Genomic DNA, 22,625 nt, shown 5'->3' with positions numbered 1-22,625 from the left:
CCCAAGTGGCTTGGGGTGTTTATGGCCTCAAAATCGTACTTGCTTACAAAGACCATGTAGTCTATTAATTCTTATTTTTATTTATTCATCTGAATAGAACTTCAGAGAGTTGTTCATGAGCAAGGAAGGGAAGAGGGTGGAAGAAAAACCTGGTTGGTTAAAAAATGTTTTAGGAACTTCCAATTAAGCACGATGGATTAAAAACATAGATTTATCATCTCTTTCTTACAAAACAACACTGAAATGAAAGTAAAGAAATAAAAAAGCATCAACCTAAATGAATAGAGGGAAATGAGAGAGGAGATGATAACACACAAAATGCCAATAATATTTCAGAAACAGAAGGATGGATCGATATGTGGAACTGACTTAGCAGAGCAGGCAGGAAAAGCAGAAATCTAAGCCTATAGTCAGGGAAGCCAGGAAACTGATGTGCACTGCATGACTCGGGAACTAGAAGTACCATGAATTTCTGAAAGTGACAGTGGGTGCTGTGTGAGTGCTGAAAATGGGAAGATTATTTGAAACTTTTTGGAAGTAGCAGTTCATACCCCAGATTACCTTCCTGACCCAGTGCGGCCAGGTGACTGTCCCTTTCCCAATGAGAAGAAAGACTGGAGGTTACAGTTTGCAACGCATGGACCAGAGAGAGACTCTGATTTCAGCTAAAGGGGCTGGAAACCATGGGATTAAGTGAGAGTCCCTATAGAACACAATTATTAACACATCTCCTGCTAGTTTGACCTACAGATTCCTGGCAATCAGGTTAATAGGCCCTAGAAGGAGACTGGAGTTTCCTTATCTTGAGAAATCAACTGCCAAAAGAAAAGTCCTACAAATACTGACAATTAGTCAGTTTCCCAACAAAAGAGCCTAGTACTTAACCAGTCTGTGTGAAGAAACATCTACCAGTCAACAAGCCTCACCCATAAAGCCAGAGCTTCTAATTGAGCTTTAGTGTCTTGTTTCTAAATATGAATGAGTCAGGGATCACCAGACTTTTGAGGGAAGTGCTACTATGACAGACAAAAACCAAAATAAACAGAAACAGAATTCAAAGTGAATAGAGGTAATATAGGGAGGTGATGAGAACTTCAAAAAATTGTAACAAGAAGAAAAGAAAAACCAGGGAAAATGTTTGCAATTCATAACACAAAGGTCAGTTTTTATAATGTGTAATATATAAAGAGCTGCTACAAATCAACAAGAGACCAGACTCTCAATAAAAATGTAGAAAGGATTAAAAATAGTATGTTCAGGGCTTCCCTGGTGGCGCAGTGGTTGAGAATCTGCCTGCCAATGCAGGAGACATGGGTTCGAGCCCTGGTCTGGGAAGACCCCACATGCTGCGGAGCAACTAGAGCCCATGTGCCACAACTACTGAGCCTGCGCGTCTAGAGCCTGTGCTCTGCAACAAGAGAGGCTGCGATAGTGAGAGGCCCGCGCACCGCAATGAAGAGTGGCCCCTGCTCGCCACAACTAGAGAAAGCCCTCGCACAGAAATGAAGACCCAACACAGCCAAAAATAAATAAATTAATTCATTAATTAAAAAAAAATTAGTACATTCATACAATGAAATAATACATAGCTATGTAAAAGAATAAAGAAGCTCTCTCTATACTAATACATAAAGACCTCCAATGTGTTAGGTGGAAAAAAGCAAGAAGACAGACTGTGTGTACAGTATGCCACCTTTATTGTAAAAAGGAAGAAAAGATAAAAATATACACTTGTATTTGATTGTAAAATTTAAATAAATTCTGCATATATAATGCCATGAAAAAGGAACAAAGAGAAAACCAACAAAGTCCTATTAGAAATTAACATTATAATAGCCGAAATAAAAAATTAGAAAGGTTGGAAGGTAAAGTTCAGTAAATATTCTGGAAAGAACTTTTAGAGAAAGCCAAAGTATGGATAAGTACAGAAGAATGGTTAGAAAATAGTTAGAAAAGTAGAAAAAAATAGTTAGAAAAGGATTAGTCCAATGTGTTGAACATTAGAACAATAGTATTTCCAGAAAAGTGAACAGAGAAATTGGAGGGGATAAAATTTTCAAAGATATTGTACCAAACACTTCCCAGAATTGAAGTGTGTACGTTTCCAGATTTAAAAAGCGGGCTGAGTGCCCACACGCCAGGAATGAGAATGGAATCATGGCAAAATATCATGAAATCAAAACAGTGGGGATAAAGAGAAAATCGTAAAAGCTTTCAAGGGATTTGCAATTACAGAGGAATTGAGCTTCCTGACAGACACATTGAGGAAAATGAAATAATGTGTTCAAGATTCTAAGGGAAAATAGTTTCCTACCCAGAGTTCTATACCCAGCCAAATATTCGTAATCCATATGAGGGCAAACCAAAGATATTTCAGCCAGGCAAGGCCTCAAAAATTTTAGGACCCCCTTCACCTCCATAGGATGGGAAGATATATTTACCAAAGTAAGAGAATAAACCAAAAAAAGAGGAAACAATAGATTCAGGAAATAGGGCTCTACACAAGAGAGAAGCAAAAGGAATTCCCAGAATGATGTATGTGGGAAACTGCAGATGACAGCTGTGTGGCGCTGCCAGACAGTCGCAGTACAGACTTGGGTAAGAGGAAAGATGGTGTCTCTGTGAACAGACTGAAACACGAGAGGTACCTGATTTGTCTGAATGCACCAAAAGAAGGGTTCTGTCTCCAGCAGAGTGTTTGGAAATAAACTGTAAACTTAAAAATCAAATTATTTCCAAGGAAACCATAAAGTTACATGAATAAGGAAATGTAACAATAGTATGCTGCATGGATCCACTGTGATTAATATTTAGATAGTCATAATAATAATAAACACCAAATACTAATTTATAACCCCCAAAAGTGATACAACTATATTGATGGTGGGAAGACGAAGCAGGTGTGTATGTGTGTGTGTGTGTGTGTGTGTGTGTGTTGGAGTGGGGGGCAGAGTTGGTTGCCAAAACCGAGCTGGATAAATTTGGTTCATTGTTGAGAACATGGATTTTGGAACCAGACTGACTGAGTTGAAACCCCGGCTACATAATTTATTACCACTGTTACTGTGTAACTTTGGGCAAGATATATAATCTCTCTGTGCCTTGGTTTCCAATCTGCAAAATTTGGATAATAATAGTATCTACCATATTGTGTCATTCATTGTAAAGATTAAAACAGTCAATATGCATGAAGAACCTGGAATATTCTTTGGTACATGGTAAGTGCTTTATAAGTGGTAGCTATAATTTTAATCTTCTATAGTAGGATGCCAATAGACAGTAGAGATAATATCTAAAATTTAAAGTCTGTATGAGCATGTTATTTAGAAATACAGGGAACTGCCTGGTGGCACAGTGGTTAAGAATCTGCCTGCCAACGCAGGGGACACGGGTTTGAGCCCTGGTCTGGGAAGATCCCACGTGGCGCGGAGCAACTAAGCTCACGCGCCACAACTACTGAGCCTGTGCTCTAGAGCCTGTGAGCCACAACTACTGAGCCCTTGTGCCACAACTACTGAAGCCCGCGTGCCTAGAGCCCATGCTCCACAACGAGAGAAGCCACCTCAATGAGAAGCGCGTGCACTGTGATGAAGAGTAGCCCCCGCTCGTTGCAACTAGAGAAAGCCCACGTGCAGCAACAAACACCCATCACAGCCAAAAATTAAAAAAAAAAAAAAAGAAAGAAAAGAAATAAGAGAATACTAGAGAAAACACCTAAAGACAAGCAAGCGGTTGACTCAGGGGAGTAGGAATAGAGAACGGAGTAGGTTGGGCACAGGGACGGCCAAAATTAAACTAAAAATAAATAAAACTTTAAAAATCTTAGGTTGTAGTCTAAGAATATCATCATCATTTAGACATGGATGGAGTATTTCTACTTTAATATAAGGGGTGCTGTGCTCAAAAACACTAAAAACACTTTCTGCAGGACAAAACCCAGCATGATTAGAGTTGAGTCAATACCAAGTAAAATGTTAATTTGAGGCATTTATCTGAATAATATCAGGATGATTCAAGTCTCCCTGAACCCTTCAATTACTTAGTCCTGAATTACCAGTTATTCAAAAAAAAAGAAAGAAAAAAGGCAAAAGTGTTTGGGTAATTCTGGCATGAATTATTCAGATAATTTGCTGCTCCTTGATTTCATTTTTGGATATGGAATCACATTCTCTGTGACCAAAATTGGAAAGAAGGCTTAAATTTAAATAACAGTTTTTCAAGTAATCTAACTTGCTGACTCATCTAGGCATGGATTCCATATTTCTACAGCCCAGGGTGACCAGATGGCAAGATATTTTAGAGACTCTGCCTAAAACAGCCCACGGGTAGGCATTACATTTTCCAATGATAGACAAAACAGGTAGACTTACTTAGCTACTTTTGTGATCTCCTTCAGAGCTTCACTGAGAGCATATCTATAAATCCCATCTACTAAAAAAAATGAGATTCTGGTTCAAAGAATAAAAACATATACTTGAAATACCCAATATGAAACTCACTGTAGGAGGGTAGACTTGTAATCAAAAGGCCTAGATTTCTACAGAGCATACTATCCTTTCTGTGGGATGACAGGCTTGGTCCTTTTTAGTTTTCTTTTCCTTGTTTTTCCTCCTTTTCCTCTCTCTAGCTCTCCCTCTCTCTCCAAATATTCTGAAATCCTTACCATGTGCTAGGCACCAAGCTAAGACATTGGGGTACAGACTTGGATATGATGGTACCACCAAGGGTCACCGGTGTCAGGAAGTTATACCTTTCATCGAGTTGACCATGTTTTAACTGTATCCTCTCTTAGTTTTCTCTTGATCATGATCTTGCTGAATGAAGGGACATGCCTTATTTTGGCCCAGCAAAATGCATGGCTTATTGCTAAGGACATCACTGAGACAAGGGCATTGGCAATCCAGGGATCTGACATCCAGGAGGGTCATATAGCTGCACTGTTCTCGGCATGGGAAGGAAAACCCCAACTGGCTGTGGTTGGAGCAGAGATTCTCAGTGAAGGTACTGGAAGGCGTTTGAGTAAAGTCTCTACATGATACTTTTAAACCTCAATGACTTGCTGCTTCTTTAAAAGTCCAGCCTTAAGAAAGTTTATAGACAGGCCCAGCTCTTTTAATGTGCAGACACTCGTGGTGGCAGACATGTGGTGCAAATATGACGTGGGTTCTATATTCATCCCCTTTGGAATTACACAATTCAAAACCAGACTGGGGAGGGCGAGGAAAGGAAGCTGGAGGTGGAAGAAGGGAGTTGTTCGTTCATAACTTTTGGGACTACACTTAAACCAGGATTAGCATGCTGAAAGAATGTATTTCTAGTGGGATAATTTTGGTTTCCAAGGCAGATCTCCCCCCGTACCCTCCTACCTATAGCTCATGGGTGTTCTACATGTTTATTTCTTGCCTTCCAAGGGCAGTGCTTTAAGATAGAACATGGGGTCTTAGTTGCAATAGCTTTTTCTATGTCTCAACTCATTAAATTTGGATACTAAACCTTGTTCTACTGTCTTCCTGTGATGGAACACTCTTTCTCCTTTTCCCAGAGGGTATAAGGACCTTATGAATAGAAACTCCATTTGTGAGTCATGCTCTCATGAATCCTGCAAACTCTAGCAGCTTTTATAAAGTTTGCTAAGCTGTGCCCAGACACTGGAGATATCTGAATATTTTAACAATCCCCCATAACATGGGCATTTTCCTCCACACACAAGATCCTCCTATGCAACAGCCGAGGACAATGCAAAATTGGGATCATTTCAAAGGAGAAGCTGTCACTTAATGAACGTAATCTGGAGAAATGGTTCAAGATTCGGATCTCCTTCCCCCACGTCACAGGGACAACGCTTCCATATGAAATAAGGGTTTTCTCTCTGAAATGAATGTGAACCCTAGGGAGACAGAGGTGGGGTGGGCGGGACAAGAGTTGGGCAGGAGAAACAGAGAACACCGGGGAAGCATGGGGAGGGGTGTGGGGGAAGGAGACCAGACAGGCTCTAGGGGTTTTTGGAGCAGAGGTGGTCACCCCAGGTACACCATGGTACTCCTCCTGACTCATTGGCTCTGGACCCCAGAGCTAGTATATTAGACACGAAAACACAGAAAAACATACTTTAGATCAGAGATTAGAACTTGAAAGTACAGTTTTGGGGCAGAAACTCTAATGTCTATAGCGTTACTCAGTGCCCTTTTAGTACTAGCATTCTAACAAACTTTTCTGAACTGTTACATTGGTAAGATTCAGTCTGCTCCAGGGGATTCACTCTAGAACTATGCAATCAACATACTCTCAGCTAGCTTGGTAACATACCTATGACTAGGTAATTATATAATTATCCCTTCAAGATCCTTAAAAAGCCTATGAAAATACTTTAAGATCAAAAATTTAAGATTGAAATGTGGTTATTTGATTATATCCAGAGAAATTATGGCAAAGATGCCTTTGTTTACCAGGGATTCCTTTTTGTGCTGACTGCATTTTCCATCATGATTCTGGAAATGCTGTTCGGTGGGGCTGAGGGTATGCTTGACTTGGGACAGGTTTCAGCCAGGGCCTCACCTCTACCTTCCCAATGTCTTCCATGTCTTTGCTCATTTTTCTGTTTAGTAATATGTACTGACAATAAGGACAGAAATGTGTGTGTGTGTGTGTGTGTGTGTGTGTGTGTGCGCGTACACGCGTGCGTGTGCGCTGGTGGTAGGGGTACCCTGAACTCTGACCTCCTATTGGGCACAGCAGATGACCACTGACATACCCTCACATCAACTCAGGCCAAACCTACCACTCTCTTTGAAGTGGCTGTTGAACAATCTTGACATCTATGTAAAATATGGGCTACTAGCTCTTGGGTCCGGATGTATAATTCCCAGTGTGGCTAATTCCTTGGCAGTAGAACCCACACTAATGGTGTTTATTGCTTAATGTCTTTTTAAGGAGTCTACTCTCATGTTGGTGCTAGGATTAGGGGTTTCCTGATGCTAACCCCTCAGGCTACAGTGCCTCTGTGGTCAAAGGGGATGTGACCAGTGGTGGCCAGGGGTTAATGCCCTCTGCCTATCAGTAACTGGAATCGACGCTCACTTCAAGTGTTACAGATCTTGGATAGACTTAAGCTCTGGGAAATGAATGTCTTACTGGCATTTTAAAATAAGTAACTGCAAACATTCCCTTGGAGTTGTAATAATTCAAGACCAACTTGTCCTTTATAAGAAAAAGTAAAGATAAATCTGCTTGTTATAAACAAAGTCATCCCCCACAGTTGAAACACACTGGAACAGCTATTCGGAGTAATAGAGTTGAATCTAATTTTAAAGGGCAATGAAAAGAAATTTAGATTCTTTGCTATCAAGCTGTGACCAATTTTGAAAAATAAATAGCAAACAGAACCCCCCTCACAGAGCTGACATTCTTTAAAGTGTTGTATTTATTGTCCCTATTTTTCCTTTACTAGGGGAAAAAAAAAATCTTAGGAACTAAAATGTGATTCCAGTATAGGCCTGGAACAAGGGTCCACTGCCCGACTCTTTCTCCCAGGGCTATACTGAGAGGGCCACCAGCAGCATAATGCTTAGAGCCAACTCCAACCCAATGACTGCCATTGCTTTCCAAAGTTATATGATCCCAGGCAGTCCCTGCTCCCAAGAGGAACCATGTGGCCTTCAAGCAAATTCTTGGGCCAAGATTTAAAGGCACCACTGACAGATGGACACTTGGGTTCCTTTCTTTCTTGCATCTTTCTGGGGGATGCCCTTTCTATGGGTCCCACAGGCAAAATGAAGCAGGCACCAGAATCACTTAGGTATTTTTCATGTCTACGCTCCCATGCTAGTTCATCTCTCTGAGGAATCTTTATCTCAGCTAGATACATCTACCCTTGCTTTATCTAAGGAACAGACTGGGCTGGTTCTCCCTGCCTCTGTGTGATGATGAATCAGAGAAACCTTCCCCCATATGCCATGGACAAACTAGTGGGTTTTCACTTTCCACAGAACACATGCCAAACGACAGCCATGATAAGGGATAAGTTAATTTATAAGGTAGGGAGGGGAAGGGGTCTGGATGTTTATTTAACTACATTGAATATTATAATTTTGGGGTTTCTGTTTATCACTGAAGGAAAACTCTGTTAATACATAAAGCCAGTGAATCTGACAGGTTCAAAACTGAGCCTTCAGAAGGACTGTTCCTTAAACTGAGTAGGAAAGTGTTAACCCAGTTGTGGGATGTCTGAGTAACCTCATAACCTCCTTTTGTGTTCTGATTTTTGCAATCCTATTACAGTAGACTGTCAGCTTTGTTCTCTTACTTGTAAGAAGACAGGATGAAATATATCTGGCAGGAGAATCTACTGGGATACTAATTGTCTTGTTTCCAGGTGCTGTAGGAACCTGGAAGAAATGAGAGGTTTTCTCCTTCCCCTCCCAAGGAGTTTGCCAAGCCTTTGTGCTTCCTTGCCTCAGGGTATTTTTGGTGACTTCTGCTTAAGGACAAAAGCAGAATTTTCCAGGCACCAGAAGACAGAACCTAAGATGGGGACAAAGAGGGGTGGGGAAGATAGGTTGGAAGAAACCGAAGTGGACCAATACCAGCGTCTGGGAAGGCAAAGGGTATTTTTTTCTATCTCCTTCCCACCCCAGGCACTGGGCTTTTAGCACTGGCCAAGCTGCCCTGCCCCAGTGTGGCCAGAAACAGCCCAGACTTAGGCAGCATGTTGAGCCTGACCCAAGCGGAATGCTGGTGACCAGTAAATACTGAAGCTCCAAGGTGCTTCCTTCAACTCATGGAATGAATGAGACCCCTAGGGGAACCCCCTAAAATGACTGAGATTTACTTTTCCTCTAGCCTGAATGGAGACCTGGAGCAGAGTAAACGTGATTTAGAGGCGAAAAAAAAGGAAAGCGACATTTCTTACACCTTAGAATTCTGAACTAACATTTACACTCACAACACATTCACTTGTATTTGTGTACCTGTAACTATTATATACATACACACACACATCCACACAAATGTTTTGGAGGATTTTGGAAGGGTGCTGAAAGGCGTGCCACAGCTTTCTTTTAATTTAAATGATTAGTCTCTTTTAAAAGGGTGTTGGGGGTTTAACTCTTCTGAAATAAATCTGTCAAGAGGCACTCACTGACTTAACTCCCTGTCAACTGCTCTCTTCTTAGCCCTCTCCTCTTTCCTGCTCTGTTAGGGAGTTAGTTGTATGTATCCCTGGGGGACGAAGGAAAGCTATGCTGAAGAAGGACTTTGCTCAAAGAGGAGACTGAGACGCTGGGGACCCTGGAGATGATCCTTTTATATACGCCATGCATACATTTTGAATCACAAACATTCTGTTTGAGAAAGGCCATTGTTCTGTTGGTGGGAGCTCAGAGACCGGCTCATGGACCAGAATTGCGGTTCCAAACACTGAGGTAGAGCATGGCAGGACCTCACTTCTCCTGAGGGCAGCAGACTGCTGACTAAAGGAGCTTTCAGTCTATAACCAGCAATGAAGGAAAACCTCAGCTCTGTTTCAAAGTTCTGATTCTGATCGGAGGTTGACTCATTCTACCCACGGCAGGAAATTTCATTTCTATACTTACTTGGTACTTGACTCCATTAAAACAAAGACTGAAAGCCAAGGTCAGTTGGGAAGCACAGCATGTTTGTGATCTGAGTAGATTCCTCTGCCCTCTGCTGCTGGACTGGAGCCCCTCCAACAGGGTACTCGCTCCCTTTCTAAGGCCCAGTTACAAGTCTGCCTTCTTCTATTTGGGGAAAGAGTTGTAATTTTCTACTTCCTTGGTGTCAGCCCCTGGGAAAGGTGCTCCAGGACTGGCGTCTAAAAGATCATGCAATTCAAAGTGAAGGCATGGCACTGCTGAGCACTACAACCCTAGCACCACGTACCGTGCATAGTCACACAGATGCTCTTCAATCAGCGTGTTAGAGGAAAGATTGATGCAGCTGTCGTACATCTCCTAGAGAGGTGCAATTAAAAGTCATCTGAACACATGCGACAAGCTCAGCACATGCACAAGTCTCAATAAACAGGAGGCAGGCAGGAGACAGATTAAAGGGTAGAAGCTTCAGACATACTTTGAGGAGCCTGGGGGAACTGCTGAGATCTCTGACTTGCGCGAGAGGAACCCTTAAGTCACCTGGAAAAGTTTTATTCCAGCAATGTAAGTTTGGACATATTTAACCCAAAAGGCCTGGTGTTTGGGGCACCAGTGTGACTTTTCTAGCTGAAGCAAATACATGCTAAAGTCTTTTAATAACAAAGACAACTCGGTGGAAATCAGTGTAATTAAAATGTGTGTTCAGTTAATTCGAGTGATATTCACTAAAACTTGATTTTGGTATTGCAAAGAAGAATTTGCACAGTTCTTAGACCTCACTGGAATGGGATTTCACCTTATGGCAAATAATAAATTATGCAGGTGTGACTCTGGTTAGCAGGATGGATATTCTGGACCCTTCTATCCCTCAGAGAGTTTCACATTTTGGCTGCTATACCATGTTTTTTTAAGGGCATGGCATGCCCAGAACATGCAGGAAATGTTGCCTAAAAAGATGATTGTATCTCCTATTCACTGGCTTTAAATCCAGATTATAGTGCATCGTTTTACAACAAATGCAATTACACAATGTAGTTCATGGCATACTCTGCTGTCCCCTGCGCGCTGGCAAGCACTTCAGACCACTAGAGCTTCCTTAGGGGCTTGTGTCGTAAAACGCCAACGAGGGGGTCCCTGTGGTGTATTCATTCTAAAGGTCCTTCCAAAGTTGAGTAGTTTAGAAACAGAGTTTCTATTTATGTGCTGTTTAATTGGGCTCGAGAATAAACTATCCAGTCCCGTGAGGAGAACGAAGGCTTCCTGTGGCAGAGTCAGTGCCAAAGAAGGGCCTGATTTCACATCAATTAGTAGTCTAATCTTGTAGAAATGGCTCCCTGTCTATGACTCCTAATTCTCAAGGATCAAAACTACTTAGGGAAATTTAGGGACCAGAATACAATCTCCTGTGATTTGTTTAACCTTTCTCTCTTAGAGTATTTTCAAAATGTACTCTAACACGACATATCTCATTAGAAACACATGAATTTGGCTTTTCATGAATCCTTTGGAATTCTCCTGGGGATGCCCTCAAGGTGGCCAAGGGCAACAATCTGTAGTGTTCGGAACAATATAATTAATTTAAAGGAATAAAAAGGATATTCTCCAAATAGCACTCACCGCCTTATTCTTTCCTTTGCTAGCAGAGCTCCCTGGATTTCCCTTACCGTCTGCGGTCTTCCTCCCAAGTGAGGTTAAGGGAAGAGTGGAGGTCTTCAGCTGGTTGGACGCCTGATAGTTATTATTATTGTTCTGGTTGCCACTTAGCGTCTCCATGATGGATCGGAAGGTTCCAAAAGGCCTTTTCAGTTGATCCCCTGGTTCACTGCTTGCGGAGGTCCGCTGGAGGGCTCTGCCCTTATCTCGGTCCTTCTCTCCGTTTAGTTCAAGGCTAGTTTGCTCCATCTGCACCACAGGCTCCTCAAAGGTAACTCTGAGTTTCAAGTTCTGCGACGTTCGGCGCTTGGAAGATGGGGACTTGAGGGCGCTCTTGGGACTCGTGGCCACTTTCTGGGCAGCTGTGCTGTCAGGGCTGGGCTGAGGGAGTTCTCCAGAGGGCTGGTTTGGGGGCGCGGTTCCTGAGCCTGGACTCTGGGATTCCAAGTCTGGCTCGCTGCTCTCTGAGGTGGGGGACGGGCTATGGCCCTCCAGAGATTTGGAGGCCTTGATACTAAAAGGAAACCTGCGTCCTGATGCCAAGCTGTGTTTCTTTATCATCAGGTGTAAGCTTTCTGCGCTGTCCATACTCTCCACGCTTTCCACGACAGGCTGTGGTCTGGGCCTGTCAACCTTTCTCACAGGCGTGCCCTTGGGGTCCTCAGAGTTGTTAGAGTCCGTGTCAGACTCACTCAGTGGCCGCTGCATCAGCTGCTTCAGCCTGGCTAACTTCAGTTCCCTCTTCTCCAGTGGGGTCTTTTTTGAATTTCTAGAAGAAGCCTGAGCATCCTGGAATTCCAAGGACAGCTTTTCCTGGGTGCAGACATTCTCTGAAATATCTTTTCCTAATAACTGGCGTAGGATTTTATCCGAATCTTCGTCCTTAGCTTTGGCCCTCGCCCGGCTGGACACGGACAGGCTTCCAAGAACTTGAATCCCCTCTTGGATTCCTGGTTTGCTTTTGCCTATAGGCTCATCATCTGCATCTGGGGATTTCCACTGGGACTTTCTGGAAGCTGGGGAGGAGGGTGAACTGAAAGAGGATGAAGGACATATGAGATGACTTCCTACTGGGTTAAAATAACTCAGCCACAAATCACTGCATGGCTTAAATGCCACTAATAACTTACAAAACACTAAGACTGAAATAAGAATAATGAATATGTGTTTCAAGCATTCCATGGTGGCAACCAGAACCAGTATAGTATGCCTCATACCTTTTGCTTTGACTACAGAATTTATTCTTTTGTAGTTTTACAAAACTACAATAAATAGTTTTACAAAACTACAATGAACTACTGTTTCATTGTTTATACATTAATTTTGCACAAATTTTCTCAATTAATCCCATCTTCAACAACCTTATGAACCTACATATCTTTATTTCCATTCCATAGATGAAGAAATAAAAGACTCTGAAAGAGTAAGTGACTTGTTTCTAGTCCTGGAAAGAAGAAATGGCACAGCCAGAGATAAATTCAAGTCTTCTGACACTAGGTCCAGTGCCTTTCTCCATATGTTAGCTCATTTTTATTCCTCTTTATAAGAATAAAATGTTTTCTGTTATCTTCTTAAAAGATATTAAAAGAAAGTCCAAAAGAAGGCTCACACGTTAAAGACAGTTAAGAATTCTAACCACCAACGTTCCTGGTATTACCTGGGCGAAGAAAGGAGAGATTTGCCCTCTGATTTCTGGGCTTCCAGAAGTTGTTGGAGCTGGTTCTGCAGTGTGACACGTTGCATTGTCTGTCTGGGAAAAACAAACCAAAATATATAAGCTCTCTGACACATTGCTACTATCATAAATGAACAGGTATACATTTTTTTCATGATGATTTTCGATAAGTTGCAATAAATCTAAAAATCTTACAAATGTGCATAATCTTCATCCTTAAAATTTAGACATTTTCCTGAGGATGCACTCAAAAGTACCCCAAAAGATAGTCATTATTCACATGAGTAAAAAAACTATAACCTAAATGATCATCAATAAGACTGAGTAAATAATTTATAATTATTTCTGTGAAGGCAGCTATTAAGAATGATAATATATTTGAATATCTATGACATAGAAAAAGTTTCCCTAATATATGTGTATATAGGTAGAAAGTATACAGTATGAAGTGTCCTTTAGAAAAGGGAAAATTTGGACACAGAGACAGACACACACAGCGAGAGCATCACGTGAACATGAAGGCAAAGATTAGGGTGATTCATTCATTTACAAGCCAAAGAATGCCAAAGATTGGCAGCACACCACCAAAAACTAGGGGGGAGGCACAGAACAGATTCTCCCTCACAGCCCTCAGAAGGAACCAACCCTGTCAACACCTTGATTCCAGACTTCTAGCCTCCAGAACTGTGAGAAAACAAATTTCTGTTGTTTAAGCCAGGCAGTTTGTGGTACTTTGTTACAGCAGCCCTAGCAGACTAGTATACTAGACATATGCTCACATATTTTTATATATTCATATTTCACATGCTCATCTATTATACTTAAAAGTTGATGAGTCCTTTCTGAGGGCTTTTTTAGAATCTAGAGAATAGAGTCCTTTCTTTCTCCATTCATACTTGTGATTTCTGTCATCAGTCCATCTAACTGCCTCCAAATAGTTTTCTTGACTGTGTCATAATTCACTCTGACACCTAAGAACCCTATAAAAGGAGTTTAACCTCCTTTTAATCTTTCTTCATCTGTTTTAACCCCTCACTAAATGTTTTTCTAAAAAACTTGACATGCAGTTCCAAATTTCAAAGTGGGAAAAGTAGAGTGCTCTTACGTATTTTTATTTTGTATGCATTCTTGAGACTAGGGTCAGCAAACTATAGACTATAGACTATGGGCCAAATCCAGCCCATCACCTGTTTTTGTAAATAAAGTTTTATTGAAACAGAGCCATACACATTCATTTACATATTATCGAGTGCTGATTTCACGCTACAAAAGCAGAGTTGAGTAATTATGACACAGAACATGTGGTGCACAAGCCTAAAATATTTACTATCTGACTCTTTAGGGAAAAGATTGCTGGCTCCTCCTTTAGACAATTAAGTTTTCATTATGTGAGTCACAGAATGAGTGAGAAAAATGAGATCACAGACTTCTTAGGTCTTAGGGATGAAATGTTAGGACTAAGACTGACCACTTCTAAGAAAAGGAGAGTATTGGGGGCTGATGGAAGGTTATTATCCAAATCTGTTCTCATAGAATTAAATTTAGGCAGCTGACAGCTGTTGAGTATGTGCAGTGACATTTGGCAAGGAGAAGACTGGGCTTCCTCAAGCCAGTATCTAAGATTCGGCAGTCCGTTTAAGAACACTTGTAACTCATTTGTTTAGTTCCTCATCCCTGCTCACGAGAGCTGCTACCAGTTTTGATGCTAACCGTATTAATTTTCTACTTCTGTTAACAAATTATTACATGCTTAGTGATTTAAAACAACACATGTGTATCTTACAGTTCTGTAGGTCGGAAGACCAGAATGGGTCTCTCCAGATTAAAATCGAGGTATCCACAGTCTGCATTCCTTTCTGGAGGCTCTAGGATGAAAGTCTATGTCCTGCTTATTCAAATCAGGCGCAGACTCGGTTCCTTGCAGTTGTAGGACTGAGGTCTCTGTTTTCTTGCTGTCAGTTGAGGGTCATTGCCAGCTCCTAGAGGTTACTGCACTTCTTGGCTCACAGCCCCTTCCTCCCTCATCAAAGTCTGCAAGAGCAGATTGAGTCCTTCTCACACTTTGAGTCTCTCTGATCTCCTTTTCTGCCTTCTCTTTACTGTTACTCATGTGATGAGATTGGACCAACCCCAATAATCCAGGGTGACCTTAACTCCATCTGCAACCTTAATTCCCTTTTTGTCATGTAAGGTAACATATTCATACCTTCCAGGGATTAGGATGTGATAGACATCTTTGGGGGACAGTTTGCGGCGGGGGGTGGGGGGCGGGTACCACACTAATACTGCAGAGTTCGGTAAATACTGCTTACTCCTCTAAAATCAGAATCAGTTTTCCTTTTTCCAAGTTCTGTAATAATTAATGTGTTTTCTAAACAGATTTCACTTTCTGTAACCTATGGCTTTTGACGTGTTTTCTTAACTTTAATGCACATTCTGATAATACGCTTCTATGTCCAGAGTAAATCGAGTGTTACCATACATTGTTTTCTCTTTATTGAAAAAATACCAAGTTATTTCATTGTTTTTACCCAACATGGAAAGAGTTTGCTAGCTTTGTTTAACTTAGTTTTTTCTGATGGCTAAATTAATACAATTACTTTAAAAATTCAAACCATTTAGAAAGAGTGAGTAACATTTTGGAGTGTATCATACCAGCTTGTGGCGGCAGGGAGAGCGGGGTTGGGGGGAGAGAGAGGGATTTCTTAGAAATGAGATTATACTGCACACTGTATTTTGTAATTTTCTTTTTTTACTTAAGGAAAGTAAAATACACTGTGTGTGTGTGTGTGTGTGTGTGTGTGTGTGTGTGTGTGTGACTTCATTTTAACTTGATTACTTTTATAAAGACCCTATCTCCAAATAAGCTCACATTCCGAGGTACTAGGGGTTAGGACCCCAACACATCATTTTATGCGGCCACAATTCAACCCATAATACCTACGCCTGTAGATCAGGATCTCTAAGAGAGCTGAAGGTTGCCATTTCTAAATAATAGCTATGTTTATTAACTCCAAACGGTTGGTAAAAATATTCTAGTAGGAAAAGGCACTCAAGACTGTCTCCCAGTCAACAATTTTGGGCTGAAAAACTAGTGTTTTCCGTCCTTCGTCCTGCACCTTTTGATGTTATTGATGCCCTAGAACCTGAAGGGTACAGTGTACTGAGGATAGACTAAGTGAATTTCTCTGTTCATTTCTAGTTTTGCCAACCTCACTGAGACGCAGAGTAAGTACACGACTAGGGTCTACAACATAACTTGTCATATTTCATCTTGTCATTGGCCTAACTACAACTGTCTACAGCATTCAGTTTGGAGACAGCGGAAGAACTGCTGTCTATTAGCATACATGTGTGTTTTATCCCAGGATCATCAACACAGAGAGCAGCCAAGACCCTGACCTTGAAGAGTTCTACCAATAAAACAGATACTATAACTCATGAAAGCTTCTCCGACTCTGTGGTAAGAGACAGTGGAAGGTTTTGTGATCTTTTCTCTGAGTACAAACCTTAAGAAAAAACATTCCATTGGACCATTTTAAAGTTCCTCTTGGTGGATATGTCCATATACTACTGGGGGGAGTGTCCACCGGTACAACAGTTCTGGAGGACAGTGGTGAGATCTATCCACATTTTAAATACATATGCACTTTGTTCTGACAATTCCCCTTCTAGGAACTTTTCAGAAACACCAGTACATGTACATAAAGACGTGTACAAGTATGTTCGCTGTAGCAAGATAACTTACTGAGTTACGAATCTGTGTGCATTTTCCCCAGACGTTCAGGCTCGCTTAGCTCACCTGCCCCGGGGGAGTCTTGTGTAATTGGGCAGAGGATTCTTGGAGGGAAAGGAACCGTTCTAATTTTTAAGTTTAAATTTTATTTTTTTTTCCTAGTAAAAGCCTAAATTCATTAAAGAGAGTATTCTAGGTACTGGCAGGGGGAGAAGCAGAGGAGTACAGAGACTCTTACCTCTAAGGCAAGAGGATAGAAGCAGAGAGAGAAAACAATTCTCCGAGCTTAGCGAGGAACCAGAGGATCTCAGGACTTGTCATATTGTTGCATGAATTACACTTCTAATCAGTTAAGGCCTCCTACCAACCACAGGTCTTTTTTCACAAGGAAAGAAAAAAAAAATACTTTTTATAATTTTAAAATAAAGCTTCATTTTTTTCCTTAAAATTTAATTTTTAAGGTTTGTCCTCCTAATCTGTCACCATTACTTTGAGGACTATTTTTGATGTTCAATGATTCCCTTCCTAGTATGGCAGCTGTCACTTGGCTGATGTGTTTTCCAAGGGCTGACCTTGGTCCCCTCAGACGAGCATCAGCTCCTTAATCCTCCAACCTGCTGGAGACCCCTCAGATGGCCTCTCCTCTGGTCCTCCTTTCTTCAAGCATATCATGGCAGCCTTCCAGAAATGCTTCCCTGGCATCTAGGTATGCAGTGTGTACCAGCTGAATCATCTCATCAAAAAAGAACTGATTTTAGCTAGACAAAGAGTGTTTTAAGTAACATCACGCTAAGTTTACATTCTGAGGATTTTAAATTCTGAGGATTCATGAATCGTCTGCTTAATTTTTATAATAAATTTGCCAGTGATATTTACCAGGTGACCTGTCTGTAATTTCCCAAATATACATTTTTTCTTTTTGAGAAAACTGAGAAACTGGCCCATCTCTAGCCCTTCTCTCTCTTTCTTGCTTTTGATGATTTGCTAGACTGTTAAGGACAGAAGTTTGGGATGATGCCCACATGTGCTTTCCGCACCTGCCACGTCACCTGACCCTGAGATGTGAGCACAGAGAGAGGCTCCTTTCCCTTGTCCACTGTGGCTTAAGTTCTCCGCTTAGGAAGCTAGCTCTGCATTTTTTTTGTTTAAATATCATTTTGCCTCTGCAGAAATGGCATGAATGCTGGCCATGAGGACTTGGGACGGAGGAAGAAAAGAAGATGAGGAGGATACTAGGGAACTCCTGTAAGACCAGCAGGAGGGAGCCTTCCAAAGACCTGGCTGAAACCTAAGCACAACGACGAGCAGCCAGACTTGGTTCTCGTGGAACGAACAGGTCACTCACTCCTTCAGCTGCTTGGTTAGCTTCACCACCTGGGAGGCCAGCGACATGCAGGTCTCCACCACCACCAGGTACCGGGAGCACAGGGTGTGTCCGTGGCGCTCAGCGCTCTGGGAAGGCTTTTCCCCCGCGTGGTTCTGCATGGTGACATTTGCTCCATATTCAACCAGGGTCTGTCAGAGAATGCGGAGACATGTGATTATATCAGAACCTCCCTCTAAACGTTATGTATTTATTATTTTTTTGAATTGAAGTACAGCTAATTTACAATATTGCTAGTTTCAGGTGTGCAGCAAAGTGATTCAGTTATATTTATATACATTTTTTTCAGATCTTTTTCATCATAGGTTATTACAAGATACTGAATATAGTTCCCCATGCTATATACAGCAGGTCTTTGTTGTTTATCTATTTGATGTAGTTAGTATCTGTTAACCCCATGCTCCTAATTTATTCCTCCCCCTGCCTCCCTCTCCCCTTTGGTAACCATAAATTTGTTTGCTATGTCTGTGAGTCTGTTTCTGTTTTGTATATAGATTCATTTGTATTATTTTTCACATTCCACATACGAGTGATACCATATAGTAGTTGTCTTTCTCTGTCCGACTTACTTAGTATGATATTCTCTAGGTCCATCCGTAAACATCCGTATTTTTTAATGACTGTAACAGAAGGTTGAATGGAACTTTTCCTGTTGTTCCAAAACCAGTCACCAGAGCCCAGAGCGGGACACGGTTGGGTTGAGGAGTACCATCACACACAAAGGACAGCCTCTGGTGAGCTTTCAGTGGTCAGTGTCAGATGCCTCGTTTTGGAGCCTACAACGATGCAGCCAACCAATCCCACTACTATCAATCTCACAACAGCCTCGGAAGGAGACTGGGAAGGGGTGGAGGCTCCTTCTTCCTTAGAGTCCTTTCCTCTAGGAGGTGTGCAGGGCAGTGTCTGTGGTGAGAGGCTTTGTCCCTTTCAGTGGGTGGGCCCTTGAAGTTGGGGATGCCCATAAGAAAAAGAAGGAATTTTGTTTACTTTTTCCTATTTACTTGGGCAGTGCACATGATCTGTTGCTGAACCTACCCAATCAGGAATAAAAAGAACAGGAGAGAATTGTCATGTCAGGGCCCACATTCCCACCACGTGCCATGGCAAGGGTATGTCCCATATATTGAGCAGACGTTGTAGAAGGGAGCTTGCTGTGAGCTTGTTATCACCCAATTAAAAAGGAGAGGGTTCTCGGGTGACTTCCCTGGTGGCGCAGTGGTTAAGAATCTGCCTGCCAATGCAGGGGGCATGGGTTCGATTGCCTGGTCCGGGAAGATCCCACATGCTGAAGAGCAACTAAGGCCGTGCACCACAACTACGGAGTCTGTGCTCTAGAACTCGCAAGCCACAACTACTGAGTCCCCGTGCCCCAACTACTGAAGCCCGCACACCTGGAGCTCATGCTCCGCAACAAAAGAAGCCACCACAATGAGAAGCCTGCGCACCACAATGAAGAGTAGCCCCCGCTCGATGCAACTAGAGAAAGCCCGTGCACAGGAACGAAGACCCAATGCAACCAAAAGAATAAATAAATAAAATAAATTAAAAAATTAAAAAGAAAAACAAGGAGAGGGCTCTTTAGCAAAAGGAGGCGGTGGGGTGCAACACAGGTGGAGGGGACTGTATGGCGGAGAAGGGTGTGAGGTCGGGGCCAGATCTCCTGTCTCAGGTATCAGTGGGAAGGCTCTAGAGGACCCTCTGAAGTCCCCACCCACCGTGCCCACCAGAGATTCAGCCTCTGAAGGCTTCCCCAGAGGGCATCAGTGGCCAACCATAGTGAGCTAAAGAAGCAAGATAACTTTCAGGGAGATGCCATGACCTCTGGCAGTAAAGCAAAGAGACAGTTGACTTTTTCTCTCCATACCTCCCCTTTGTCCCCAACACCGGAGCCCAGAAGAGAGAGGGGAATAGGAGCTAAGGTGGTGTGTAAAAAACCAGTCATGCCTCCGTCCCGTACCAAGTCCCTCTCACCCTGAGTCTGATCTGGGTTGGGGAGGAGAATGCTTTGAACCAGAAATAAGACTGAGATTTTTAAACTGGTTTGAAGTAAATTTGTTAATAGTCAAACAAAAGCAAAAAGTTAAGGAATCTGGCCAGGGTACCATTAGTAGAGGGGAGAGAGATTTGATGGAGCACGGTTGACATCGTTAATTTTTTTTTTTTTTTTTTTTTTTTGTCTGCACCTCGGCTTGTGGGATCTTAGTTCCCTGATCGGGGGCTGAATCCTTGCCCTTGGCAATGAAAGCCCGGAGTCCTAACCATTAGACCGCCGGGGAATTCCCTGACATGGTTAATTTAAAAAAAAATCAAAACTCTCTTGTTTTTATGCTGTGATGACAACAGACCCCACAGAAAGCTGTTACACCCACATTAATCAACTGTCAGAGTCTGCCGTATTTTTTGACGCTATCAAGATCAGTCTGTAGACCTCTGGATTTATTTTAGTAACAGAAAATGTTTTCTCCACAAGAAATACTTGTGATTTTTAAATTCCTAGACTCCTTAGACTCAGAAGTCATTAAGGAGCCTCATTTTCCTCTCGGTTTAGGATCACTCACCACAAAAGGTGCTATAAGGCCACTGCCACCCACGTCACAGGGTGTCGCAGAGATCACCTCACCCTGAGCTCTCAGAGACTCAGCATAAACGCACTATTATCGCTCCCCTTGACTCTGGCCTCTGCAGTTATCTTTCCAATGTTTTCCATACTCAGTTCCCCTCTTCACTTCACAAAGGTCCTCGCTCACCCCCTTTTCTACTTTCAATCTCTTCGTACCTATTTTTTTTTTTATTCTCCCACCCAGTGGATAGACCCGCTTCCAAGATTATTCAAGTTTCCACATCCATGGTGTCTAGCGCCAAAAATATCATTTGTGTTAAGTGGAGAGACGAACACTCTGAAAAGACAGACTGCCTCTCCTCACATATTAAGAAGGAAAATAAGTGAGATCTCAAACAGAATTAGTGATATCAGCTGGTTTTCTTTGGGTTGCAGTCATTTACTGGCTGATAAAAACAGTCTACTTCAATACTATTAAATATAGAGTGTTTTGTCACATGGAAAAATGAAGTTTTCAGTCTTCATTTAATTATTTTTCCTCCACAAAAAGTAATGCTACTCCTTTCATCTTTCTGCAGATCCTGGTAAAAATTTAAATTTCTCTCTTTTCTCATCACTCCTTTTACAACTTGGTGTCTTAAATTAGAAGATGCACGCTTCGCCAACAACAGTGGGGAAACTTCCCAGACACTTGAAATATTTCCTATCAGCGTGGCTTTCCACAGAGTGGTTGCATGTGAGGAGACTCTGCAGAGGGCTTTTCGCTGTGACCTCTGCTTTCCGGTTTTATGAATCTCTTGCCTCTTACGTTTACTGCTTTTCCACATTGTCTGAATTCCCTGAGTCCTCTCTACCTTCCCGAGCAAGTTCTCACTTCCCAGTTTTCTCTCTGAGATACAGTCTACCTTGCTCACAGTAGGACCTCAGTAAGTACCCGTTGAGTTTGGAATAAAAGAAACAATACCTAATAAGGCTGAAAAAGAGTGTTGTTTTCTTCGAGTTCTTACATACGCATACTTTGAACTGTATAAATCTGGTGCGGTAAAAGTATTTTCTTTAATCATGGCCTTCAGCCGTACGTTGTCAATCACCCTTTCCTACATCTCAGGCAGATGTGGGAACAAATCCATAGATGTTGGGTCATTTTCAATGATGAGAATGGTGTGACTGGTTGGACTCTGGTAATTATGATTTATGTTCATAAATTAAATTCCAGGTCAATTCTAAACTCTGTTTCTAATTCAAAGCTTTTCCTCTCCTCACACTGTCACTCTCCCTCCTTCTCTTCAGCTCTCTTCTCTCTTCGTTTTGTCAGTCAGGGCCTTACATTTTCTAGGTAAAAAAGCCTATCCAGTTAAAAAAAAATTTTTTTAATTGAAGTATAGCTGATTTACAATGCTGTACTAATCTCTGCTGTACGGCAAAGTGACTCAGTTATACACAGAGACATTTTTAATTTAATATTCTTTCCCATTATGGTTTATCACAGGACATTGACTATTTCCCTATGCTATACAGGGGGGTGGGAGAAGGAAGGACTGGGAGTTTGGGATTAGCAGATGTAAACTATTGTATATAATAAATACCCAGTTTTCACATTCACGTGTGCCCCAAGCTTCTGAGGACTCTCGCAGGGCCTCCCACTATGTGCTGTTAGGATGGCGGCACTGGGTGTGGCTCAGCTTTGTGCAGCTCTGCATTCAGCTGTGGGACGAGAGGCCAACCCCTCTTCCTGTAGGAACCCTGTGCTCTCTAAGCAGCTCTCCTGGATGTACCTCCAAGTGGCCTGGGGCAGGGGGAAGGGCCTCCCCACCTCCTGTGGCTCTGCTCCCCAACCTCTCTACATCACTGCACACAAAGGACATGGTAATATTCCCAGGGTATGTTGGGCTAAAAGGATGAGGCCACCGGAGGCTCTTGGGTGGAGCGGCTGGCCAACTGAGGCCCTGCTGAGCCTGCCCACGGGCAGAGGGGACCAATATCGAGGGCCTCCTGTAATCAGTTCTGGG

The 22,625-nt window shown here is 42.2% G+C and overlaps 1 protein-coding gene across 1 annotated transcript in view; it reads right to left on the bottom strand.

The window, feature by feature from the left end:
* Positions 1–22,625, bottom strand: part of SNCAIP (synuclein alpha interacting protein) — a 148,842-nt gene that overhangs the window by 1,428 nt on the left and 124,789 nt on the right. The window contains exons 8-11 of the mRNA XM_079918025.1: positions 18,018–18,187; positions 12,919–13,011; positions 11,226–12,294; positions 9,898–9,968 (exon numbers count right to left, since the gene is read on the bottom strand). Of these exons, the coding sequence (XP_079774151.1) occupies positions 9,898–9,968; positions 11,226–12,294; positions 12,919–13,011; positions 18,018–18,187 (1,403 nt within the window). The remainder of the gene's footprint in view (positions 1–9,897; positions 9,969–11,225; positions 12,295–12,918; positions 13,012–18,017; positions 18,188–22,625) is intronic.

Source organism: Stenella coeruleoalba (genome assembly GCF_951394435.1).
Source record: "Stenella coeruleoalba genome assembly, chromosome: 3".
NCBI classification, from domain to species: Eukaryota; Metazoa; Chordata; class Mammalia; order Artiodactyla; family Delphinidae; genus Stenella; species Stenella coeruleoalba.
Note: the sequence above shows the minus strand (reverse complement) of the source record. Positions and strands in the feature narration are given on the sequence as shown.